Source organism: Muntiacus reevesi, chromosome X (genome assembly GCF_963930625.1).
Source record: "Muntiacus reevesi chromosome X, mMunRee1.1, whole genome shotgun sequence".
Taxonomy (NCBI): domain Eukaryota; kingdom Metazoa; phylum Chordata; class Mammalia; order Artiodactyla; family Cervidae; genus Muntiacus; species Muntiacus reevesi.
Genome location: NC_089271.1, coordinates 42,511,160 through 42,533,984, shown reverse-complemented (window position 1 = coordinate 42,533,984; position 22,825 = coordinate 42,511,160). Strand labels below are relative to the sequence as shown.

Genomic DNA, 22,825 nt, shown 5'->3' with positions numbered 1-22,825 from the left:
TCCAGAGCCTTGACCAGACTCTCTTTCTGCACAGCCCTCCTGTGGCACGCTAAACCAGAGCCCCTCTGACGTCTACAGTCTCCCGTGGGAGACAGGCCCAGAGTTTGTTGACTTGGTTCAGCACACACTCTGCCCAGGGGCAGTTTTACCTACCTTGGAATGGAGCTGGGCAGCTGGTGAGCAGGTGTAGAGCCCCACCGCTATATGAATTCAGATCAGGTGATGAAAAACTATATGGCTAAAGATTCAGATGATTTCTTTCACCCGGGGATTGTTACTTGTATATTTCTCCTGACCCTGCATTTGGGTACTAAGATTTCCCTTCTACTCCATTTCTATTTTTCTTCTGATTCAGTTAGGTCTTTTCCTTATTAGCACAACTCATGCTGGAATCAGGACTTCAAAATCTTTTCACATCTGGTTACCCCAGTCCCCATCAGTTTGTGCTGTGGAAACCGGTATGACAGTCAAGAGTCCACCTGCAATGCTGGAGACCTAGGTTTGATCCCTGGTTCAGGAAGATCCCCTGGAGAAGGGAATGGGAACCCACTCCAGTATTCTTGCAGGGAGAATTCCATGGACAGAGGAGCCTGGCGGGCTACAGTCCACGGGGTCGCAAAGAGTCTGATGCACCTGAGCAACTAACACATATATACAGCTGGTATGAGGTTACCTTCCTTACCAAACAGTCATTTCACTAATGCATAGAGCATCAGATGTAAATGTTTGATGTAGTGATAGCTATTACCCATAATAGGAGTGACACTCTGTATTGAAACAGTGCCTAGGGCCCTGGAATATTTTGTAAATCCTTGAGCACATTAAGAGGTACATTTTCATTGATGATAAGCTCCTCTTTTCTTGAGGAGGCTTTATTATTTCTTGAATAAATGTACTTTAGCCCCAGATGGAATTAGAATAACAACCCCCTAAGATAGGATAATCACAATGGTGTGATCACTCACCCAGAGCCAGACATCCTGGAATGTGAAGTTAAGTGGGCCTTAGAAAGCATCACTACACATAAAGCTAGTGGAGGTGATGGAATTCCAGTTGACCTATTTCACATCCTGAAAGACGATGCTGTGAAAGTGCTGCGCTCAATATGCCAGCAAATTTGGAAAACTCAGCAGTGGCCACAGGACTGGAAAAGGTCCGTTTTCATTCCAATCCCAAAGAAAGGCAATGCCAAAGAATGCTCAAACTACCGCACAATTGCAGTCATCTCACAGGCTAGTAAAGTAATGCTCAAAATTCTCCAAGCCAGGCTTCAGCAATACATGAACCGAGAACTTCCAGATGTTCAAGCTGGAATATCTGGATTTAGAAAAGGCAGAGGAACCAGGGATCAAATTGCCAATATCCACTGGATCATCGAAAAAGCAAGGGAGTTCCAGAAAAACATCTATTTCTGCTTTATTGACTACACCAAAACCTTCGACTGTGTGGATCACAATAAACTGTGGAAAATTCTGAAGGAGATGGGAATACCAGACCCCCTATCCTGCCTCTTGAGAAACCTGTATGTAGGTCAGGAAGCAACAGTTAGAACTGGACATGGGACAACAGACTGTTTCCAAATAGGAAAAGGAGTATGACAAGGCTGTATATTGTCACCCTGCTTATTTAACTTCTATGCAAAGTACATCATGAGAAATGCTGGGCTGGAAGAAGCACAAGCTGGAATCAAGATTGCTGGGAGAAATATCAACAACCTCAAATATGCAGATAACACCACCCTTATGGCAGAAAGTGAAGAGGAATTAAAAAACCTCTTGATGAAAGTGAAAGAGGAGAGTGAAAAAGTTGGCTTAAAGCTCAACATTCAGAAAACTAAGATCATGGCATCTGGTCCCATCACCTCATGGGAAATAGATGGGGAGACAGTGGAAACAGTGTCAGACTTTATTTTTCTGGGCTCCAAAATCATTGCAGATGGTGACTGCAGCCATGAAATAAAAAGGCACTTACTCCTTGGAAGGAAAGTGATGACCAACCTAGATAGCATATTAAAAAGCAGAAACATTACTTTGCCAACAAAGATCCATCTAGTCAAGGCTATAGTTTTTCCAGTGGTCATGTATGGATGTGCGAGTTGGACTGTGAAGAAAGCTGAGCACTGAATAATTGATGTTTTTGAACTCAAGCATGATCATGATGATCCACCTTCTCAAGAGAAGACTCTTGAGAGTCCTTTGGACTGCAAGGAGATCCAACCAGTCCATCCTAAAGGAGATCAGTCCTGGGTGTTCATTGAAAGGACTGATGCTGAAGCTGAAACTCAGGTATTTTGGCCACCTCATGCGAAGAGTTTACTCATTGGAAAAGACCCTGATGCTGGGAGGGATTGGGGGCAAGAAGAGAAGGGGACAACAGAGGATGAGATGGCTGGATGGCATCACTGACTCGATGGGCATGAGTTTGAGTAAACTCTGGGAGTTTGTGATGGACAGGGAGGCCTGGTGTGCTGCGATTCATGGGGTCTCAAAGAGTCGGACACGACTGAGTGACTGAACTGAACTGAACTGAAGATATCCTCAACCTTTGTTTCTATCTCAGGCCCTAGGGGTAGGGACAATATCTCATTCAACCCTGCAGTTCCAGAGATGTGTCCCATGCTATTACACTGGGCAGGGGGAAGCAACACGTGGGCTTTATACCTATCAGAGCTGCCTCTGAAGTCCAACCCTACTGCCTTCTGCCCAAGTGATCCTTGTAAATGGACTAAACCCCACTGCACCTTCATTTGGGTGTTAAAGTTCCCTCAGCACTAATAAGCAAGAAATTCTGGTTCTCAAACCATAAGAGGTGAGGAGAATTCTGAGGTCATTCCGTTCTCTGTTCCTGGTGGGCCTGGGGAGTGAAGAGGCACCCTCCTCCCCTGACTGTGGCCTTCCGAAGCAGGACTTGGAAGTCAAGTGTGACTCTTTTCCCAGCAGCTCTGCCCCAAGCTAGTCTTTTACAGTTGGCTTTGGGTTTCACAGAATGCCTTAGGACTGGCCTCCCAGGAGAGCTGGTGCCTCATCTAGAAGTATTAGTTAAAATGGAAAAAGTTAACAGGACTTTCAAATCATCTCATTATGCTATACCCAGCCTCTCCCCCTGTTCCCTTCACAGAGACATGGTTGGGGCTTAAGTAATTTCACCAACAGTACCTGGCCATGAAGCTGAGGGGCAGGGGTGGACCCATGTGCTTGCTCGCGTTGCAAAGTGTTTGGTGCCATGGGAAGTTTTGAGAGAGAAACCCCCTTCTCTCCCAGTTCATCTGTTCTCCCTCTCTTCTCTCTCACCCCCTATCCTGACTACACACAGATGGTTTCTACTTTTTCATATATAAGGCGATTTGGTCCCTAAGGAGATCTGTGCTGGGATCACAATTGGAATTTAGAAGCCTGGTGATTTGAGATCACGGAACTTAACTCATTGGCATCCTGGGCAGTGCCATCTTCGCAGCTCCTACGTTGTGACCAACTGGCAACAGCGGCCCAGAGCTCCACTTTTTTTTTTCCCTCAAGTGTCTGGTCTTTAAGACTCCCACCAGGTGTTTCACTGTGCACCCTGGCTGGGGTTTGTCAGGTAATGAACTGAAACCAAACCCAAGCAAGTGAGTCAAACATGTGACTTCACTACCGTCGCTCCCTTTCAGCCCTGGTCATGCCACCAGCCCGCTCCCCTAAGTTATGAGATGGTCTTTGCGGCAGAGGGGAACCCAAGTTACTCTGGTGCAGAATACAGCTGCTGCTGTGCCTATTACCTCCACAGATGGGGGAAATAAAGCATATCAGTATTATTCCCCACGGCAAGGAGATGGATGGCTGCTGCGGTTTGCAAGCCATTCATCATTTTTGGGAGTGGGGAACAAGAGCACCCGTCAAATGACACATGAGACTCACTTCTGAGAACTCCCACCTAGCGAGGCATCAGGAAGCCTACTTGGAGGTCATTATGATCGAGAGGGGAACCAGAGAAACGGCTTTCCCTCCCTCTTCTTCCACAAACATGTCCTTTAGTTTGTGTAGGGAAGGAAATGGTGGCTTGCCTGAGTATCAAAGGGAAAGAAGAATTTATGGAGGCTTTAGGAAAACACTTCAGCACTGTGAGCTAGGACTTTAAAGTAAGCAGTCTGACTTTTTAACAAGCTTAGGCACACTTAAAAGCCAGAATTAGCGTTGCCCTTTAGGGCAGTCACCCTGGAAGGCTGTGCACTCATTCCAACAATGTCGCCATACAAAGCTCTTCTTTGGAGTTGCCTTCACAGCCTTTTCAAAGGAATTTCCTCCAGAGTGGCAAATCTTCATCCTTTGACTGTGAATCAGAGTCTTAGCAAGAGTCAAATGTCGTTTGGTGAGGAGAGGAGTAGTGGATTCAGGTGGAGAAAGAGGATGCTCACATTTTTGATCAGAAGCACAGCGTGACCCTGAAGTAAGAGAGATCCATCTTCTATATGACTCATAGGCTTTCCCAAAATATTTTGAAAGGATGGATAGGATTCGGCCACCTGCAGTGGTCAGGAGACAGGGAGGACCACTGGGGAGATAATATTCAGGGGAAATTGACCTACTTGTCCTCACTCCCCCAAGATTTGAGCCTGTTTCCATCTCTAAACTGCTCCTCCTCGTCTCCTTCTCCTCTAACCTGAAGTGCTCCTTTGTATCCTATTCTTGTCTCTCTGACAACCTCATCTGACAGTGCAGATAATAGATATAGGGTATAGTAGCAAATGGAGGCGTGAAAAATCTCACGCTGTCAGTGGTGCAGGCAAGGAATGTGCTGAGTTTTGGAGCTGGGAGAAAGACCAGGAGGTGACTCCCTTATCAGTGTGCTCCAAACGAGGGTGCTCCTGCCTTTCCAAGTCTGATGCATGAATTGACCACCTGGGAAAGCACTCTGCACTGTCTCTCATCTGCTTTTCACATTTCTTACATTTTCATTTATGCCAAACAGATACATGCTTATAGTAAAGAAAATAAATTATTCTAAAAAAACTTACTCTGACAAGAGCAGTTTCCAGCCACATCTCTCCCCACCTCCCAGACCCATTCTCAAGAAACAGCATTTCAGTCTTTCTAGTTGTTTCTACAGAACTTAAAATAGCATGTACATTCTGCTATTTCTGGATTTCTCATTTTTAGATACTAGTACTAATTTCCTGTTATGATGCTTGAGAATTTAGTATAATATTGATTCCCATTACTGGTGTTCTTTCTGAATGCTCTTAGAATCGTGTCTTTATTGCTCATGTTCTAGAAATTCATGATGGGGCCTTGTTGGGTGTGTGTGTGTGCATGCACACGCGCGTACATACACACGCCTATATATAGATTGTGCTTAACAGTTTATGGGCCCTTCCAGTCTGGAGACTCTGTCCTTTGGCTCAGAGAAATTTTCCATTTATTTTTAAATTATTTCCTTCCATCCTTTTTCATTTTTGTCTTGTGAGAGCTCCTATCATTAAGATTTTGGCTCTCTTGAATCTGGATTAAGTTTTTCTTTGTCATTAGGATGTCCTTACCAAGGGGTTTCCTCAGCTTTACATTCCACCCTTTCTACTGCATCTTTTTACTACTATCATATTTTTTATTCCAAGAGCACACTTTTGGTTCCTTTTTTTGTAGTCTTCTGTTCTTTTTTCATGGGTGTAATATATCCTCTTATGTCACATCTTTCCCTCCGCTACCTGAATTTTCCTTGTCCCCTGATAGCTTTTTTCCCCTGTTGCTGCTTTGAGTTCTGTCCTTAATGTTGGAAGCTTTTGGGGGTGGGTCTTCTTGATTAGTGGGTTTCACTGCATGAGTCATCTCCTAGCCTGTATTTTCATTAGGGAATCCCCAGAAGCCACAATCTGGAGATCTCTCAGGGCCACTCAGAACATCGAGAGAAGAATCCTATCTTCTCCTGCAGGGTTAGGAGGGAAGTGGGTTAGGGAAAAGGAGGAGAAATTAAGCACAGCCACTGATGTTCTGAAAACAGGAAAGGGAAAGGAAGGGGTCTGAGAGACCCAAGTTCAGTGGGTAATGTTCTTCACCCTCCATTGTGCTTCATCTACCCAAGACTAGAGCTTCTTTAGTTGAATTTCTCTGGAGAAGAAACCCCAGTCCCCTACAGTGAAGAGCCCAGTGTACAAGGACAGATTCTTGAGGGTTCAGCTGCTCTTGCTGTTTTCAGGCTTTCAAACAGCCCTTGTTTTCAGTGCCCCACCTTATCCCTGGGGCTTCCCTCATAGCTCAATCAGTAAAGAGTCTGCCTGCAATGCAGGAGACCTGGGTTTGATTCCTGGGTCAGGAAGATCCCCTGAAGAAGGAAATGGCAACCCACTCCAGTATTCTTGCCTGAAGAATCCCATGGACAGAGGAGCCTGGCAGGCTACATTCCATGGGGTCACAAGAGTTGGACACAACTTAGTGACTAAACCACTACCACCTTATCCCTGGGCTTCCCTGGTGGTTCAGTCAGTGAAGAATCTGCCTGCAATGCGGGAGACCTGGGTTTGATCCCTGGGCTGGAAAGATCCCCTGGAGGACGGCATGGCAACCCACTCCAGTATTCTTGCCTGGAGAATCCCCATGGATAGAGGAGCCTGGCGGGCTGCAGTCCATGGGGTTGCAAGGAGTTGGACACAACTGAGCAACTAAGCACAGCACCTTATCCCTGCCTTTATTTGCTCCTGGAGTCTACAATCGCTCAGCCTCTCAGCAGTTTTGTAGGCCACATTGCCTAATCTCTTAAGTGCCCTCCCTGTCTCTGCCACAGACATTTGGAGTTCAGCTTCCCTTCCTCAGCTGTGCCAAGTCAGTTATCCCAGTCCGATTTCCATCTTGCAAAAGATTTTGAAATTTCTTATCCACTATTGCCTTTTTTCCATCAGCTGTCTTTGTCATTGCAGGATACTACCTACTTTTATTTCTCTGTCATCATTGGGTGAGATTTTGGTGGGAAAAGGAGATAAGTATTTGTGAGTGACCCATTGTGATTTACTGCCATCCTACCCACTTCCCAAGAGCGAAGGATTCTCCCAGGAAGCATTGTGTAATTTTATCCCTTTTCATTGAAAGATTCTTTGTTCTTTTTTCTCTCTTGCTTCTTTTTGGGGGATTCCCACCTCCAATGAAATCCTCACAGACAAAACCGAAAAGAGAAACTTGGAGTATTTTACCACATTGTGCTTAGTCACTCAGTTGTGTCTGACTATAGCCCACCAGGCTTCTCTGTCCATGGGGATTCTCCAGGCAAGAATACTGAAGTGGGTTGCCATGCCCTCCTCCAGGGGATCTTCCCAACCCAGAGATCGAATCCAGGTCTCCCACATTGCAGGCGGATTCTTTACCATCTGGGCTGCCAGAGAAGCCCAAGAATACTAGAGTGGGTAGCCTATCCCTTCTTCAGGGGATCTTCCTGACCCAGGAATCAAACCGTAGTCTCCTACATTGCAGGCAGATTCTTTACCAGCTGAGCTGTTTTATCACGTTGAAGTGAAGTGAAGGGAAAGTCACTCAGTCAAGTCCGATTCTTTGAGACCCCATGGACTATATAGTCTATGGAATTCTTCAGGCCAGAATACTAGAATGGGCCACTGTTCCCTTCTCCAGGGGATCTTCCCAACCCAGGGATGGAACCCAGGTCTCCTGCATTGCAGGTGGATTCTTTACCAGCTGAGCCACCAGGGAAGCCCAAGAATACTGGAGTGGGTAGCCTATCCCCTTTCCAGCGGATCTTCCTGACCGAGGAATCGAACTGGGGTTTCCTGCACTGCAGGGAGATTCTTTACCAACTGAGCTATCAGGGAAGCCCATTTTATCATGTTAGCTCAGCTCTTTCCTGAGGCCTGGCTTTGGGACTTCATAAAAATTAAATCTTTCAAACATTTTTCCTCAAAAAGGTTTTAGACATCATTATTAAGCTGTGTATGTACTCTTTAACACCATTTGATCCTTCCCGAATATTATTTGAGTCAAAAATAGCTTCCCAAATATCTTTTGAGATGGATGAAAGGTTAGATTATGTTGAGTCAGACATTATCATGAGTTGGGCAGGGAAAAGTGCTAAGAGGCCCAGGGTTGACAGGTGATCATAAGCAAATATCAGACAGATTGGTAAGGAAGTCTGATAATAGGACTTCAGTGGTGACTTCTAGAAGTTTTCCTGTACCATCCAGTGCCATCATATGGAGCAAATATAGACTTATTTAGGCATGGAGACTAGGTTAAATAAGTGGAAGCAGGAAGGCCTTTCTGAGGAAGTAACATTTGAATGGAGACTTTCCAGACAAAGAGTCCAGAATGTGCAAATGCCTTGCATTGCTGGGAACAGTCTTAGTATGATCAGAGAGCATGAAGAAAGTAAGTGTACCTGGAAGATGGTGAAGAGGGAGAGAGATTTCAGATGAGATCAGAAAAGTCAGTGGGGGACCAGATTATATGTGGTTTTATAAACCCTATTAAGGAGTTCAGCTTGTGTTCTAAGTGGATTGGAAAGTCACTGGAGAGTTGTCAGTGAGGAAGTTCTCTGATCCAATCTGTGTTTTAGAAAGACTATTCTGGTGGAGGATGTAAGAATAGAAGCAGAAAGACCATGATACAAATGCTGTTCCTGTAACCCAGGTCAGAGATGATGGTGGCCTATTAGAATAGAAAAGATGGAGAAAAATAGACTCATGGTATGCTTAGGTGTTAGAGCCTACAGAACTGGTTAGTGGACTGTGTATAAGGCGTGAAGTCAGACCTGATTCTAAATTTCTTTCATAGTCTTTTGACTGGTTTCCAAATCACTGGGATATTATACTTCTGAAACCTCTAGGATTCAATACGTGCCTCCTGTCATGATGTGATGGGAATTTAGCAACAGTTAGATTCTGTATTGTAGGAACAGACAGATAAACTTCTTTCATTGGTGATCTCATTCAATCTTCCAGGCTGATGGCTTTAAATACATTCTGTATGCTAATGACTGCCACATTTCAATCTCTAACTCAAACCTATTCCCTGAACTTCAGACTCATATACCCAACTGCTCACTTCCCATCAAAATGTAACACATCTAAAACCAAACTCCAGTTGTTCAAGCAAAACCCTGGGAGTTTTCCTAAATTCATTCCTATTCATTCTCTCCCTCACCTCTCCTGTACACTATAAAATCTTTCAGGAATCCTACACTCAAAATATATTCAGACTTTACCATTCCTCACTGCTCTCCACTGCCACCACTGTCATCAAAGCTGCCATTACCTCTTGCCCAGATTACTGCAGAAGACTGCTAAGCATCCTTGCCACTGTGGCCTTGCCCCTACATTGTACCTGCAATATATCAACTAGTGTGATCTTCAGAAAATATAGCAGAGATCTCATAACTGTTCTGCACAATGTACTCCAATGGCTCTTAGCTGTCCTTAGTATGAAAGTCAAAGGCCCTCCATGATCTCATTCTCTGATCTCAGCTCCTACTCAAGAGTATTAGGGCATACTTTTCTTTGAGGTACCATGCTAAAGAAAGCTTCTTACAAAACATCTTTCATTGATTGAGTTTTAGTTCATCTCCCCCAAAACAGGCAAATAAAAGACATAATGGTTCTGCATTTTGGCTATAAACTATTCCATAAACAGATCATGTCCTTTCAATGAGTTCAAATGACAAGTGAGCCAGAATTCACAGGCTAAACAGTGGTAGGGGCAGCATGTTGGAGCTGTCTCCCAGAATCCTTGGCCAAAGAAAATGTACACAAAGAAATGACTGAATTCCCTTTCCCCTGTTCTGATCTCTCTGTTTATTCTACTTTGTTTAGGTTGATGAGTCTATGTAACTTCATCATGTAACATTTCATTTATTGCTGCTAATTTTTATTAGTTTATAAATGTGAGCTATTCTTAATGCTTGGAAAAAAAGCCTTTTGACCGATTAAGTTATTTTTTTCCTGCTTCTGTTATCACTGAGTTTTCTTATAGTTAATTATCCTCTGTTCATCCTTGCAATAGTAACTTGCATACCTCACTTGCTGGTTGGGGGCAGGGGGGAGCATGTTGAGTTAGAGGTGCTGAGAGAAGGGCAGGAACCTGGAGCAGGGTGCTTGGAACAATGCCTTAGTGACCATCTTTGTTTTGTTCTTCTTCCAAAAATCATGTTACATAACCAGTATATAGTTAGCCTTAGAAATTGGCAGAACATGGTCAAATTCAGAATAGGTAGCATTGAGGTATTACAATAAGGAGTACTTTGTGTTGGGGACATTGTAGCAATTGCCTTGAAAATTTGAGGTCTTAATGGCCAAAACTCTATTATGGTTAAGAATAAACTTATGACAGTGTCTATAATTAGGAAATAGTAGTCAACTAGATTAGTTATTTTTGACCTATAGCTTTATGATGCAGGTTAATCATTTGTGTTTTTTTTGTTTTCAAAATGAAAATGGACTTAAGTTTTCCTGATTATAAATTTAAAAGAATTCAAATGATACAGAAAAGTCTAAAGAAAAAGCAACAATTATAATCTTTCTGCCAAAGATAGCTATTCTTAATACTTCTGTATATTGTTACTGGACTTTTTAAATGCTGTTTTGTACAAATATAAACCTAAAGTGAAATCATAACTCTGCATTCTATTTTATATCCTCCTTTCCACTCAGCAATATATTATTAACATATTTTCATGATAACATATACGGATCTATTGTTGTTGTTAAGTTGCTCAGTCATGTCTGACTCTTTGCAACCCCATGGACTGCAGCATGCCAAGCTTTCCTGTCCTTCATCGTCTCCCAGAGTTTGCTCAAACTTATGTCCATTGAGTCGGTGATGCCATCCAACCATCTCATCCTCTGTCGCCCCCTTCTTCTCGTGCCTTCAATCTTTCCCAGCATCAGGGTCTTTTCCGGTGAGTCAGCTCTTCCCATCAGGTGGCCAAAGTATTGGAGTTTCTGCATCAGTCCTTCCAATGAATATTCAGGGTTGATTTCCTTTAGGATTGACTGGTTTGAGCTCCTTTCAGTCCAAGGGACTCTCAAGAGTCTTCTCCAACACCACGATTTGAAAGCATCAGTTCAGCACTCAGCCTTCCTTATGGTCCAACTCTCACATCCATACATGACTACTGGGAAAACCATAGCTTTGACTTGATGGACCTTTGTTGGCAATGTAATGTCTCTGCTTTTTAATATGCTATCTAGGTTGGTCATAGGTCCTGGGGATACTTTGGTGAATTAGATGTGTGAGGTCTCTGCTCTCAAAGAGTTTACACCCTGGAGGGTTAAAACCAAAATATAAAGTAATAAGAAATAAGAAAAATATCAGTATTGAAGCACTTTAATATTATGTTTTCATGGTGGATTTAAGCTGACATTTTGGTCCTGAATTCTACAGATTGACTCAAATCATATAATTATATTTTTAGGTTTGAAGACAGTGAAAAGCAAATAAATTACGAGTCATTTTTCTGTGCCCTGAACTGGAGAGTGAATCCAGTGCCTGAATTGGGAGTGGTATCATACATTAAAGAGGTAAAATTAGCAATAATACCTGTTTTAGAAACCAGCCATAGGTACCTCCCTTGCGTTTTTAACATCCTTTATCTTAAAATTATTTTTCAATGTAGAATATTAACATCAGTGCTTTTGGAAAGAGCACTGTGTATTTCTGAGTATTTGTGTTAAAGGCTAATTCACTTTCCATGCTGAGCGAACATCTGCTGTATAAGACTGTGATTTTTCTTATGCAGCTGAATGTTTTTTAACCTAAGTCACACCCAATAATATGGAAAATAGGATAATAGGTTACAGTTATAAATAGATATAAACACTGTTATCAGGGGATTCTGGTAATATCATCATAAACCACAAGAGCAAACCTCAAATGGTGCATATGTCAAGAATCCCGAGTGTGTCTGAGGTGGTAAACACAGGTTTGCCTTGGGTGAAGCAATGTTGTATGGAAATGCATATTTCCTAGTGGGGCCAAATTTGAAATAGAAATTCAGTAGAAAAATGCTTGGTTAGGGAAAACAAAGTTCTTGTGATCAGATGATGCTCTCAACATTGTGGAATTGTCTGAATTCTCTAAGATCTCTTTGGACCAATTGTCTTTAAGGAGTGGGTGGGTGGGTGGCGGTTTGTTTATGTTTTAACATGCTCCAGAAATTGATTTTCTTGGGAAAGTCCCTTGATAAAGCAAATGTCATGTGGTCGATACTCTCAGAAAGGAGGCATTTATTCCTCCCCATCTCTGCTGACCAGCTCATTCTGGCCTGAACTGGTCTAGTGCCCTTGGGGAGTTCCCTCAGGCATGCAGCTCTTCTGGAGTGTCAGGCAGCCTTAGAACCTCCAGATGCTGGGGAAACACTGGTGAACTTTGGAGTTAAACAGAGCTGGGCTTGAATTCTGGCCCTGCCGTTTGATTAGCTCAGTGACTTCGGGGATAGTTACTTAACTCATTAATGTATGAATTTAATTCTCAGGCAAATCACATTTAAGTATCCACTCTCAGCAGTTTTGGTGCTGTGTCCTGAGGTCTAGAGACAGTCATTTTTGCTACCTTGAGGAGGGTCAGGGCGACAGGAAGTCTTAGAGGAGGTGACACTGGAAATTTCGATGATGAGTAGCAAGTGTTAGATAGGAAGAGTGGCATGGTATACACAGCGGTCTTCCCAACAGAGGCTCTAGGGCAAGGGGCAGCATGATTCTTGGTCAGAACCAGGAAGAATTGGTGTGGCTGAGATAAAGCCACAAAGGGGGAGGAGAGGAGAGGGATGAGGCTGGAGATAACCTCATGGGTGGGGTTTGCATATCATTCTGCAAAGTCTGGAGACCATGAACAAATGTCCAGGAAGAGCGTCACATGATTAGGTATACCCTTTAAAGGGCCCTTGCTCTGGTTGGGCAGTGGGTAGATTGGAGAGAGGACAAGGAGGCAAGCAGACCCCTTAAGAAACTCTTTGATGATCCATCATCACCATAGCAACAGCACACACTTAAAGCATTTACTGTGTGTCAAGCTCTCTTCTAAGACCTCAAAATGTTTGCTCATTTAATCCTCAGAGCAACTTTCTGAGGGTAGATACTTTTATCATTCCCATTTTAGAGCTGAGGAAATTAGAAGAACAGCCAGTGTATGGTAGAGTGAGAATTTTAACTCAGATCTGTTTTACCACAAAGAATAAAAAAAGAAAAAAATCATTTAAATATAATTATTATTGAAGATACTGGATTTAATTCACTAAAGTTCAAGATACTGTCACAAAAACAAGTTAATACTGTCATTTGGTAACCTTTTAAGTGTTAACTGCCCAATTGTGTCTGATTCTTTGCGACCTCATGGACTATAGCCTGCCAGGCTCCTCTGTCCATAGAATTTTCCAGACAAGAAAACTGGAGTGGGTTGCCATTTCCTCCTTCAGGGGATCTTCCTGACCCAGGGATCGAACCCGTGTCTCCTGCATTGCAGGCAGATTCTTTATCATCTGAGCCACCAGGGAAGTCTCTTTTAATTTCTTAGCCACACAAATATGTAATTTTTACATGTAAAAAGAACAATGATGGATAGAGTTTATATTCTACCTTTTCATTTAATGTTACTGTATTCTGTGTTGGATAGCATCCATTTGTCCAATTGGGACTTTGCTCCAGCCCCGTCTACCCTACTCTGAGTCCTAGGCCTCTGATTTTTGTGAGCTTCATCAGTGGGTCCCCTAGCCCTCTGGCCTCCAGTTGGGGGAGCTATTGGGATGCACCAGCAGGAGAGTGGAGGGTGGGAGGAGAAAAAAGTCATCTCCCTCCCTGACTGCCTCCTCCTCCAAGGTCCACAGTACCTGTCTAGAGTTTCTCTCCATGTAGCTGCAACCACCCTCACGTGCCCCTTGAGCCTCAGGTCGTGGTAACAGCTCCTTGAGGGTCTGGAGGATCCCTTGTTGGTTTTCCTGAACACTTCCCACAACTTTGTAAATAGTCATTTTATTAAGCTTTTCTAAATTTGCACAATCTGGATATATCCTCTATTTCTTTTGTGATCCTGAGTGATACACATGCTTATTTTGGCTAGTTAGCAACTACCTTTGTTTGTTTTTCTCCTTACTTTCTCCTTCTCTCCTTTTCTATTCCACCCAATCCATCACCCAAATGTTTGCCTATGCGTTGGGGTTTCATCATTTTAATGCACAGAAGTATAATTGTACCATGTGCATTTTATCTGCTGTGTGTTTTTCTTAATTGTACACCATGGGACATTTCTCTAGTTTAATATGTGTAGACCTAAGCCATTCTTTAATACTATATGGAATAATTTATTTATCCATTTCTCTATCACTAGACATTCATGTTATTTTTACATTTTTGCCTCTGAAAATATGTGGTATCTTATTGCTTTAATTTTTATTTTCCTGATGACTGTTGAGTTTGAATGAAATTTAATTACCTTTTGGTACTACAACCTACAGTAAGAAAGTCATTTTTCCATAGCAACCCAGCATGCACATATACAATGGAACAAACGTTTCTTGAAACAATATTATTCTAACTACATGCAATGATGTATGATCTTTCTTTTCTTTCCTCCCTATTTCCTTTCTTTCTCCCCACCTTCTTTCTTTCTTTTGAATATAGTCCATTACCCATTAAATTGATTGAAGGACCTGCAAAAGGATTACCACCTACATTGGAAGGAGGGTCACAGTGTGGAAAAGCCAAAAATCTACTTTCTCTTTAGCCACCCCTCCCCCATTTCATCTTTTACCTACTCTGTCTGCTGGGATAGTTATTGAGCAGTGGGCCTCAGGTTCTTTAGAGAGATCATGTGGAACAGAAGGTCTGGAATCATAGGAAGCTGAACTCAAATCCTTAGCTCTATGATTGACTAACTGGGTCACTTCATTTAAGTGAGTCAACCTTTCAAGTTTTCCCATCTCAAAAATGGAGGTAAAAGTAGTGCTTATGTCAGTATACATGAGACAGTTAGCACAATACCTACCCCACAGTAACGGCTTTCGTGGTGGCTGTTACTATTGTTTGTAAAATGGCGATGTCTTAAGTCCTGAAGTCAGGGGGCTGGGCCCTGAGCTGTCAAGTTCTAAAGCTAAGATCAGTGATTCTATCCTTAAAGGTAAGAGTTAGAACAGCTACAGAACAGGCATGTAGCATCAGAAAGAACCTGTGCTTCAGCAGTAAGTAGACTCTTCCAGTTGTTAACTTATTTATGGTGAGAAGAACTTTACTCTTAGGGTCTCTTATCATCCCCCAGGACCAAGCCTGGAAACAGTTCAGTCTTCAGGAAACATTTGGAAGGGGCCATTCTTTTTCAGCCAGTGTAGAAATAAAAGGAAGAACATAGATATAAAATGACACCTGACCAATTTAACCTTTAGTGAGAATTTAACTAAACTGCAGAGTCTGAAGCACTCTGGTACTCCTAAGCTTGTTATCATTTCATTAAAGAGGATATTAGATAACCTGGGAATGTTACCAGTGAGTCTGTAATCTATATGAAAAGATGTCCTGTGACTGGGTTGACCATAATATTGCATAGTTCAGACAGCAGAATGAGCCATAAAAAGTGTAGTATCTCCTGAACCATACAAGTGTACATAAGTGTTAATATCTAATAATGCCCTGAGACACAATGGGTCAGAGCTATGTCACAGGTTGTCTTCTCCAGGAAGCAGATGGAGTTTAATGTAAAGGATGTTTATTTGGAAATGTCCTTGGTATCAATACCTATGGGAGGGAGAGGGGGACATAGGAGTGGATAGAGGGAGAATTGAGCTTTGATGCAGATCCAAAGGCAGCCTTTGCTGGTCCACAGGGAACTCTGGAGCTAGAATGGCTTCTCAGAGCCATCCTGAGTTAGTTAGGCCAAAATGACCTGGGCTTTATCCCTGTGTGTTGGTTTAGAAAGGGTAAGTAAAGTTCAGTCACTCAGTCGTGTCCAACTCTTTGCGACCCCATGGACTGCAGCACACCAGGCTTCCCTGTCTATCACCAACTCCCAGAGCTTGCTCAAACTCATGTCCATCGAGTCAGTGATGCCATCCAACCATCTCATCCTCTGTCATCCCCTTCTCCTCCTGCCTTCAATCTTTCCCAGCATCAGGGCCTTTTCCAATGAGTCAGAAATTGAGTTAGAAATGAGTTAGAAAGGGTAGCATGGCTCTTTGCAGTCAAGACATCTCTGTAGCTGAAGCAATCCCTAAAGGGTCTTCTAGAGGCAGGACCACCAAGTCCTTACTCAAGAGCATTCTAGATGGATCATGTCGTGGCAGCCAACCACTCTTGATTGTTCTTGGTATAAACTGGGGGCCTGGCCTATGGCACAGCCTTCTCTATGCACCTGCTCCTCTATTACTCTCTGAGCTTTCACCCGTGGCAGGGAAGTGACATGCTAGAAGATGCCATGGTTATGGAAGAGGAAGTAGTTATGCTCGAGGAGTTGGACCACTCAGGCAAAGAAAACCTCTCACATAGAGCTTTGGGGATTGCCAATACTTAGAGAGTCTGCTGTAGCCAAAACACTGAATGTGGGACTTTAGGACTTTAGGACAAGATCCCCCAGGTTGTAAAAGTGACCCAGCCTTGATTGTGACGCGACAGATTAAAGTTCTGTTGAGAACACTGAATGGCAGGCTGAGCTCCTGTGTGGAAGCGTGGCCCTGGTGGAGGCCAGCAGTAGGGCAGCTGCATGCTTCCCCCAGTGTATGAGCTGGACAAGTCAGCTCTGGCTGAAGTTCCAGGGGTATCGTAAACACCTCTCTAGAAGTTACTGGCACCAGCCACCATTCAGAACCTGGGTGGGTTACTATGCTCTTGGGCTGATCATTGTCCACTTAACAGGGTGTCTTCCCTGGATGGGGATCTTACTGGAAAATGAAAAGAGACTGTGAAGCTGATGAAAGCTAGGCAGGTCCCAGTACTAGATTCAGCACCAGTTCTGTTTGCATCAGCATGAATGGATACGGTGGATGGTAGGGGTGGGGATTTGGGACACCTTCCCAGGCTTGATTAACTGCAGTGAATGGGAGCAGCGAGGGACCAGAAAAAGAGGAACAGGACCATGAGCTTTAGCCAACCAGAAGCTAAGTAGGGGAGTGGTCTGCTACACAAGACTAGGGATTGGAAGGGCAGCACATCAGGGAGCTCTAGCAGGGAGGCTCCCCAGAACAGGAAGCACAGTGCTGGGGAATCCTGGGGTTAGGACTGTTGAACAACCAGAGGGGGCCCGTCAGCAGGCTTGAACTAAAACCTTCAGCCCTGGCCAGGGGAAAGAGCAGGCTGAGTCCCTATACCACTGAGGTTCTAGCTCGAGACTCACAGCTCTCATAAAGGAGTCGGAGTATGGATTTAATACAGGGGCTATTGACAGAGGAGTGTGTAGGGTTAAGGGAACCAATTCGGGCAGTGAAGTGCTCAGGGCCTAGCTGGAGTGGGAAGCCTTTACCCTACCTAGGTCTGGAGAAGCAGGGAGGGACTGGTCTTATTGGAGCCCAGTAGAAGTGCTGGAGCAGTGGCAGCAGGTAGGGAGAGCAGAGAGAGAGGAAGTGGCATCCATACCCCTGTCTCTCGCTGCTTCTCATTGCTTGGACCCACCCAGAAGGTAGAAAACGAGGACACTCAAGAAGTGGTGCAATCTACAAAGGTCAGCCTCCCAGGGCAGAGAGCTTGGTGTGAAGGGCAAAAAATGGCCTTGGGGGACAAATGGAGAAAGAGCCAGCATAGTCTGTTACCAGAGTAAAGACTTATGCTCTGGTGAGCAAGCGTCACAGCCAATGTTTAAGGCCAAGTCTACACTAACAGCTCCTGAAGCTTGGTCTGCTGGATGTCAGGACTGGTCCCTCTGATTTCAATAGGACTCACCCGAATGTGATCCTCACATAGCATCAGCTGATAGAACTGGGGACCAACCACAAAAAAGCAGAATTCTCAGAGAGGACTGTGGTCGTAGCTAACCCAGCTTTGATTTGGTGAGAACTTTCCCTGTGTGGATGGGTGGAAACTTATTGTCACCCACCAGGGCTGCTGACTGTGGCCTGTAGCCTGGATTCTCAGGAGCTGCCTTGGCCAGCCCCTGCCTGGCCCCCACCTCAGCCTTTGGAGGTAATTTAATTCTCACTCTATTGTGTGACTATCTATGGTCTCAGCATGTTGCCTGGAGCTGTCACGGCCTAGAGACCCCAATTCCATTCTATTGTGCTTGCTCACAGATGGTAGCTGTAAAACTGGCAAAAGAGGTCCCACTGTTTAGAGCCTGCCTGGTTAATCTCAGAAGTCACATTTTAAAAAATAACGCTAAATTGGATCTCATATAAACTTTATAATTCACACTGTGTGACTGGCATCTTACCTTTGGACATTTCTGAGAAAAATTGGATGTGGCTTCTTTTTATGAGCACTGGCACTGCAGAAACATTAGCAATTGGCTCTGAAGTTTTCTCTTGTCACGACAGGATGATATATAGCCTTGGTATTGTAGAATAGGGAACAGTAAGGGTACACCTTGCTATCTATCTTTGAACACCCCACTTCTTAAAGATCTTTTGGTATTTAGAGGGTGGAATACCCTGTGGCATTTTATTTTCCCAACCATATTGTGGCAATAAGTATCATTACCAATTTATAGATAGGAAGCTAAGACTCAAAGGCATTCCTAAAGGTCTAGATTATATAGTCAAGGGCTAGTGCCAACTCTTTTAGCAAAGTTATGTCTGATATTTCCGGTTGAATTTACAGTTGAAATAAAAGATTATTAACCATTCTCATTGATCTTCCCTGGTGTTGCAGTTGGTAAAGAATCCGCCTGCAATGCAGGAGACCCAGGTTCAATCCCTGGGTCAAGAAGATCCCCTGGAGAAGGGAACAGATACCCACTCTAGTATTCTTGCCCAGAGAATCCCCATGGATAGAAGAGAAGAGCCTGGTGGGTACAGTCCATGGGGTCGCAAAGAGTTGGACATGACTGAGCAGCTAACACTTTCAGTCATTCTCATTAGATTTAAAAAATAACTGGTAAACACATACTGATTATGTAACACAAAGCAATGACCTAGTAGGGAACAATACTGCCAGAATCCACTGTCATTTAAAAGGTTTGGTGATGTCTACTTGAATTGTATAAATAAGCTTATCAGTAAAACTGAAAAAATTCATGTCTCCTTGAAAACTTTACTTGCCCTGTAATGCAATTTCAAGGAAAGGTTTTCTTGTTTAAAAGTAATAACTTTTAGCTACATTCACACAGTTGACAACTCTACTGGAGCTTGGTATAGGGCAAAGAAATGCAGTTGTGAAATATTGGCATTATAGTAAAGACAGAAATGGATAGAAACATAAACAGGTCTCCTGGTTTTATATATGAGATTTTCCTTATGTCATTAGAATGCTCTCGATTATCTTAGCAAGTATTTGCAAAATTTCTTCCTCAAATTAATTTCAATTTAATTTACTGAAATTTAATTGTTTTTATGATTTCTGTCAACTTAATTTGATTATTTCTGAGGTCATGACAACCTAATAGAAGAAAGAAAATCCAAGAAAGCAGCAATTTCAGTTCCATACAGCACTGGATTTTTCTACAAATTCATAGATAAAAAAACATCCTTTTTTTTTGATTGAGCGAAGGGGGAGTAATAGAGTGAAATCACTAACATGACTCTAGCAGCCTTACATTTGGGAGGAATAAAAATAACCTTGTTTCAGTGAAGCGTGGAATTTAATTGGCTCTCGATCTTTTCCCCACATGCATCTGGTGGCCAGTACTACAGTAGAAAATTTTAAGCTAGAAGGAGACATAATCCAATTAAATTTCCTTTTAAAAATGTCAAAGCAAATAAATCCAGGGCCTATGAGCTCACACACAGCTTTGCTGTTCTCACTGGGCAGCTGCTGTTTACTGGGTTTCTATCCAGTGCCATCTTTGCTTCCCATTTCAAGGATATGTGGTTTTACAGATTGACAGCTACCTTTTTTTTTCACCATTGATGAGCAAGTAATTTATTGCCAACTTCTCTGACATCTTAAGTAGCTCCAGTGACAGCCAGATTGAAAGATGTCATGGGGCCCTCTTGCAGACAACGATTTCCAGCCATTTTAGAGTCGTGATTTTGTATTACTGTTGAATTTCACTCTGCATCTCATAGTTCTTCCTTCTTCCAGAAAATGCTATGTGGCACATACTGTTTACGCTCCAGATTACACTGAATTTTGCTTTGAGATTTGGGTACTGTCTCTAGAATTATCTGGCAGTCACACTGGAGACTCTGGATCCATCCACAGTTTGTCAAGAAGTTGCTTTGCTCCAAACTGTACCGGGACTTTTATATACATTCTATTAATTTTGATAAATGCAAAATTGCATACTATCTTTGTTTGACTTCCTCTGGAAGCTGACTCAGAGACAACAGATTTGCGTGCAAATAGTTTTTTGGACAAAGTGAAGGAAATGCTAGCAAGGGAGCAGGAAAGTGAGAAATGGAAGAGCAGAAATACAAGGCATATTATCAAGCCAGTAAAAATGGGAATGACTGGGACTTAATGTCTATGGGAAACACAGGGATCCAATAACCTGATATGTACATCAGAGTTATCCCCTCCATCAACTCCTCTCAGTCATCGTTTGACAGCTGCTGCTGAAGTGGGGGGAAATAATGAATTTGCAGGCACTTGTGACACATCACATGTGTGTACAAAGTCGCTGCAATCTTGTCCAACTCTTTGTGACCCCATGGACTGTAGCCCGCCAGGCTCCTCTGTCCATGGGATTCTTTAGGCAAGAATACTAGAGTGGGTTGCTGTACCCTCCCTCCAGGGGATCTTCCCAACCCAGGGATCAAACCCACATCTCTTGTGTCTCTGGCATTGACAAGAGGGTTCTTTACTACTAGCGCCACCTGGGAAGCCCCTGTGGCATGTCACAGGGACAGCCAAAGCGGGCCCCAGAGGCCAAAGGGGAGCTCTCGGGCAGAGGAACACAGGCGCTGGTGGTTGGAGGTTAGGTTGGTGTGCACCAGAGTGGAAAGGGGGAGAGGATCAGGAGGGGTAATGGCAGAACATCTGATACATACAGGTATTTAAGATTCTGATCCTGCACCTTTAGGCAGGCTGCTTTACAGAAACACAAGCAGGCTTATCCTCATCCAGAATAGGAGGGATTGACTGCTGTGGATGAACTGTCCTGTTGTAAAATCGCCATGCAATTATTTCCACTTAAAACTTGTGTGTGGTGCTGGGAAACAATATAATCTGAAGTTTTCTACAAATTTTGTAGCGTGGGATGAATAGAAGGTCAGGGAGGACAAAGAATATTTTTAACTCACTGCCCAGTCATAAATATTATGTAACGATTGGAACATTTGCAGATTTATTAGAACAATTAGGCAATGGTAGCGAGGGGATTTCTCATGTTACCAAGTGAAAGAAAATGAAGTCGCTCAGTCATGTCTGACTCTTTGCGACCCCATGGACTGTATAACCTACCAGGCTCCTCCGTCCATGGAATTTTCTAAGCAAGAGTACTGGAGTGGGTTACCATGTTACCAAAGGCCTCTTTAAAAGAGATTGGCCACGTGATTCCTTTCAGTTCAGTTCAGTTGCTCAGTAGTGTCCAACTCTTTGTGACCCCATGGACTGCAGTATACCAGGTTTCCCTGTCCATCACGAACTCCCAGAGCTTACTCAAACTCACGTCCCTAGAGTCGGTGATGCCATCCAACCGTCTCATCCTCTGTCATCACCATCTCCTCTTGCCTTCAGTCTTTCCCAGCATCAAGGTCTTTTCCAATGAGTCAGTTCTTCCAATCAAGTGGCCAAAGTATTGGAGCTTTAGCTTGAGCATTAGTCCTTTCAATGAATATTCAAGACTGATTTCCTTTACAACTGACTGGTTGGATCTCTTTGCTGTCCAAGGGACTCTCAGAAGTCTTCTCCAACACCACAGTTCAAAAGCATCAATTCTTCAGTGCTCAGCTTTCTTTATAGTCCAACTCTAACATCCATACATGACTACTGGAAAAACCATAGCTTTGACTAGACAGACTTTTGTTGGCAAAGTAATGTCTTTGCTTTTTAATATACTGTCTAGGTTGGTCATAGCTTTTCTTCCAAGGAGCAAGCGTCTTTTAATTTCATGGCTGCAGTCACCATCTGCAGTGATTTTGGAGCCCCCCAAAATAAAGTCTGTCACTGTTTCCACTGTTTCCCCGTCTATTTGCCGTGAAGTGATAGGACTGGATGCCATGATCTTAGTTTTCTGAATGTTGAGTTTTAAGCCAACTTTTGCACTCTCCTCTTTCACTTTCATCAAGAGATTCTTTAGTTCTTCTTTGCTTTCTGCCGTAAGGATGGTGTCATCTGCATATCTGAGGTTATTGATATTTCTCCAGGCAATCTTGATTCCAGCTTCTGCTTCATTCAGCGTGGCACTTCGAATGATGCACTCTGCATATGCAAGTCAAGAAGCAGCAGTTAGAACTGGACATGGAACAACAGACTGGTTCCAAATCGGGAAAGGAATACATCAAGGCTGTATCTTGTCACCCTGCTTATTTAACTTATATGCAGAGTGATTCCTTTAGGTGGACCCAATTACAGACAAAATTATGAGGAAGATGCCTTTGCCCTCTACTTTATTAATGCCCCATTCCCCTGAGTTTCTTAAATGTTATGTCCTGCTTCCTTCATCCTTTGTAGCCCAACTTGATTACTGTTAGTCCATTTAAACTAGTACTGTGAACATCTGTCTGAAATTGGGGGTTAGTTGCAATTCTGGTACCAATGCCAATGTGTGTTTTCCCCCATACCAAGCAGTTCTCAGCACCAGCTGAGTCTCCTATAGGTCAGCTCAATTCTAATACTGTCTACCTGGAGATAGTA

At 43.3% G+C, this 22,825-nt stretch overlaps 1 protein-coding gene across 4 annotated transcripts in view; it reads left to right on the top strand.

Moving 5' to 3' along the window:
• Positions 1-22,825, top strand: part of EFHC2 (EF-hand domain containing 2) — a 242,871-nt gene that overhangs the window by 209,445 nt on the left and 10,601 nt on the right. For 3 of the 4 annotated variants that reach the window (XM_065915700.1, XM_065915701.1, XM_065915698.1), the window contains one exon: positions 11,377-11,482. The exons of the other annotated variant lie outside the window; for it this stretch is intronic. In XM_065915700.1, coding sequence (XP_065771772.1) covers positions 11,377-11,482 — 106 coding nt within the window. The remainder of the gene's footprint in view (positions 1-11,376; positions 11,483-22,825) is intronic. 4 annotated transcript variants of the gene reach the window in all.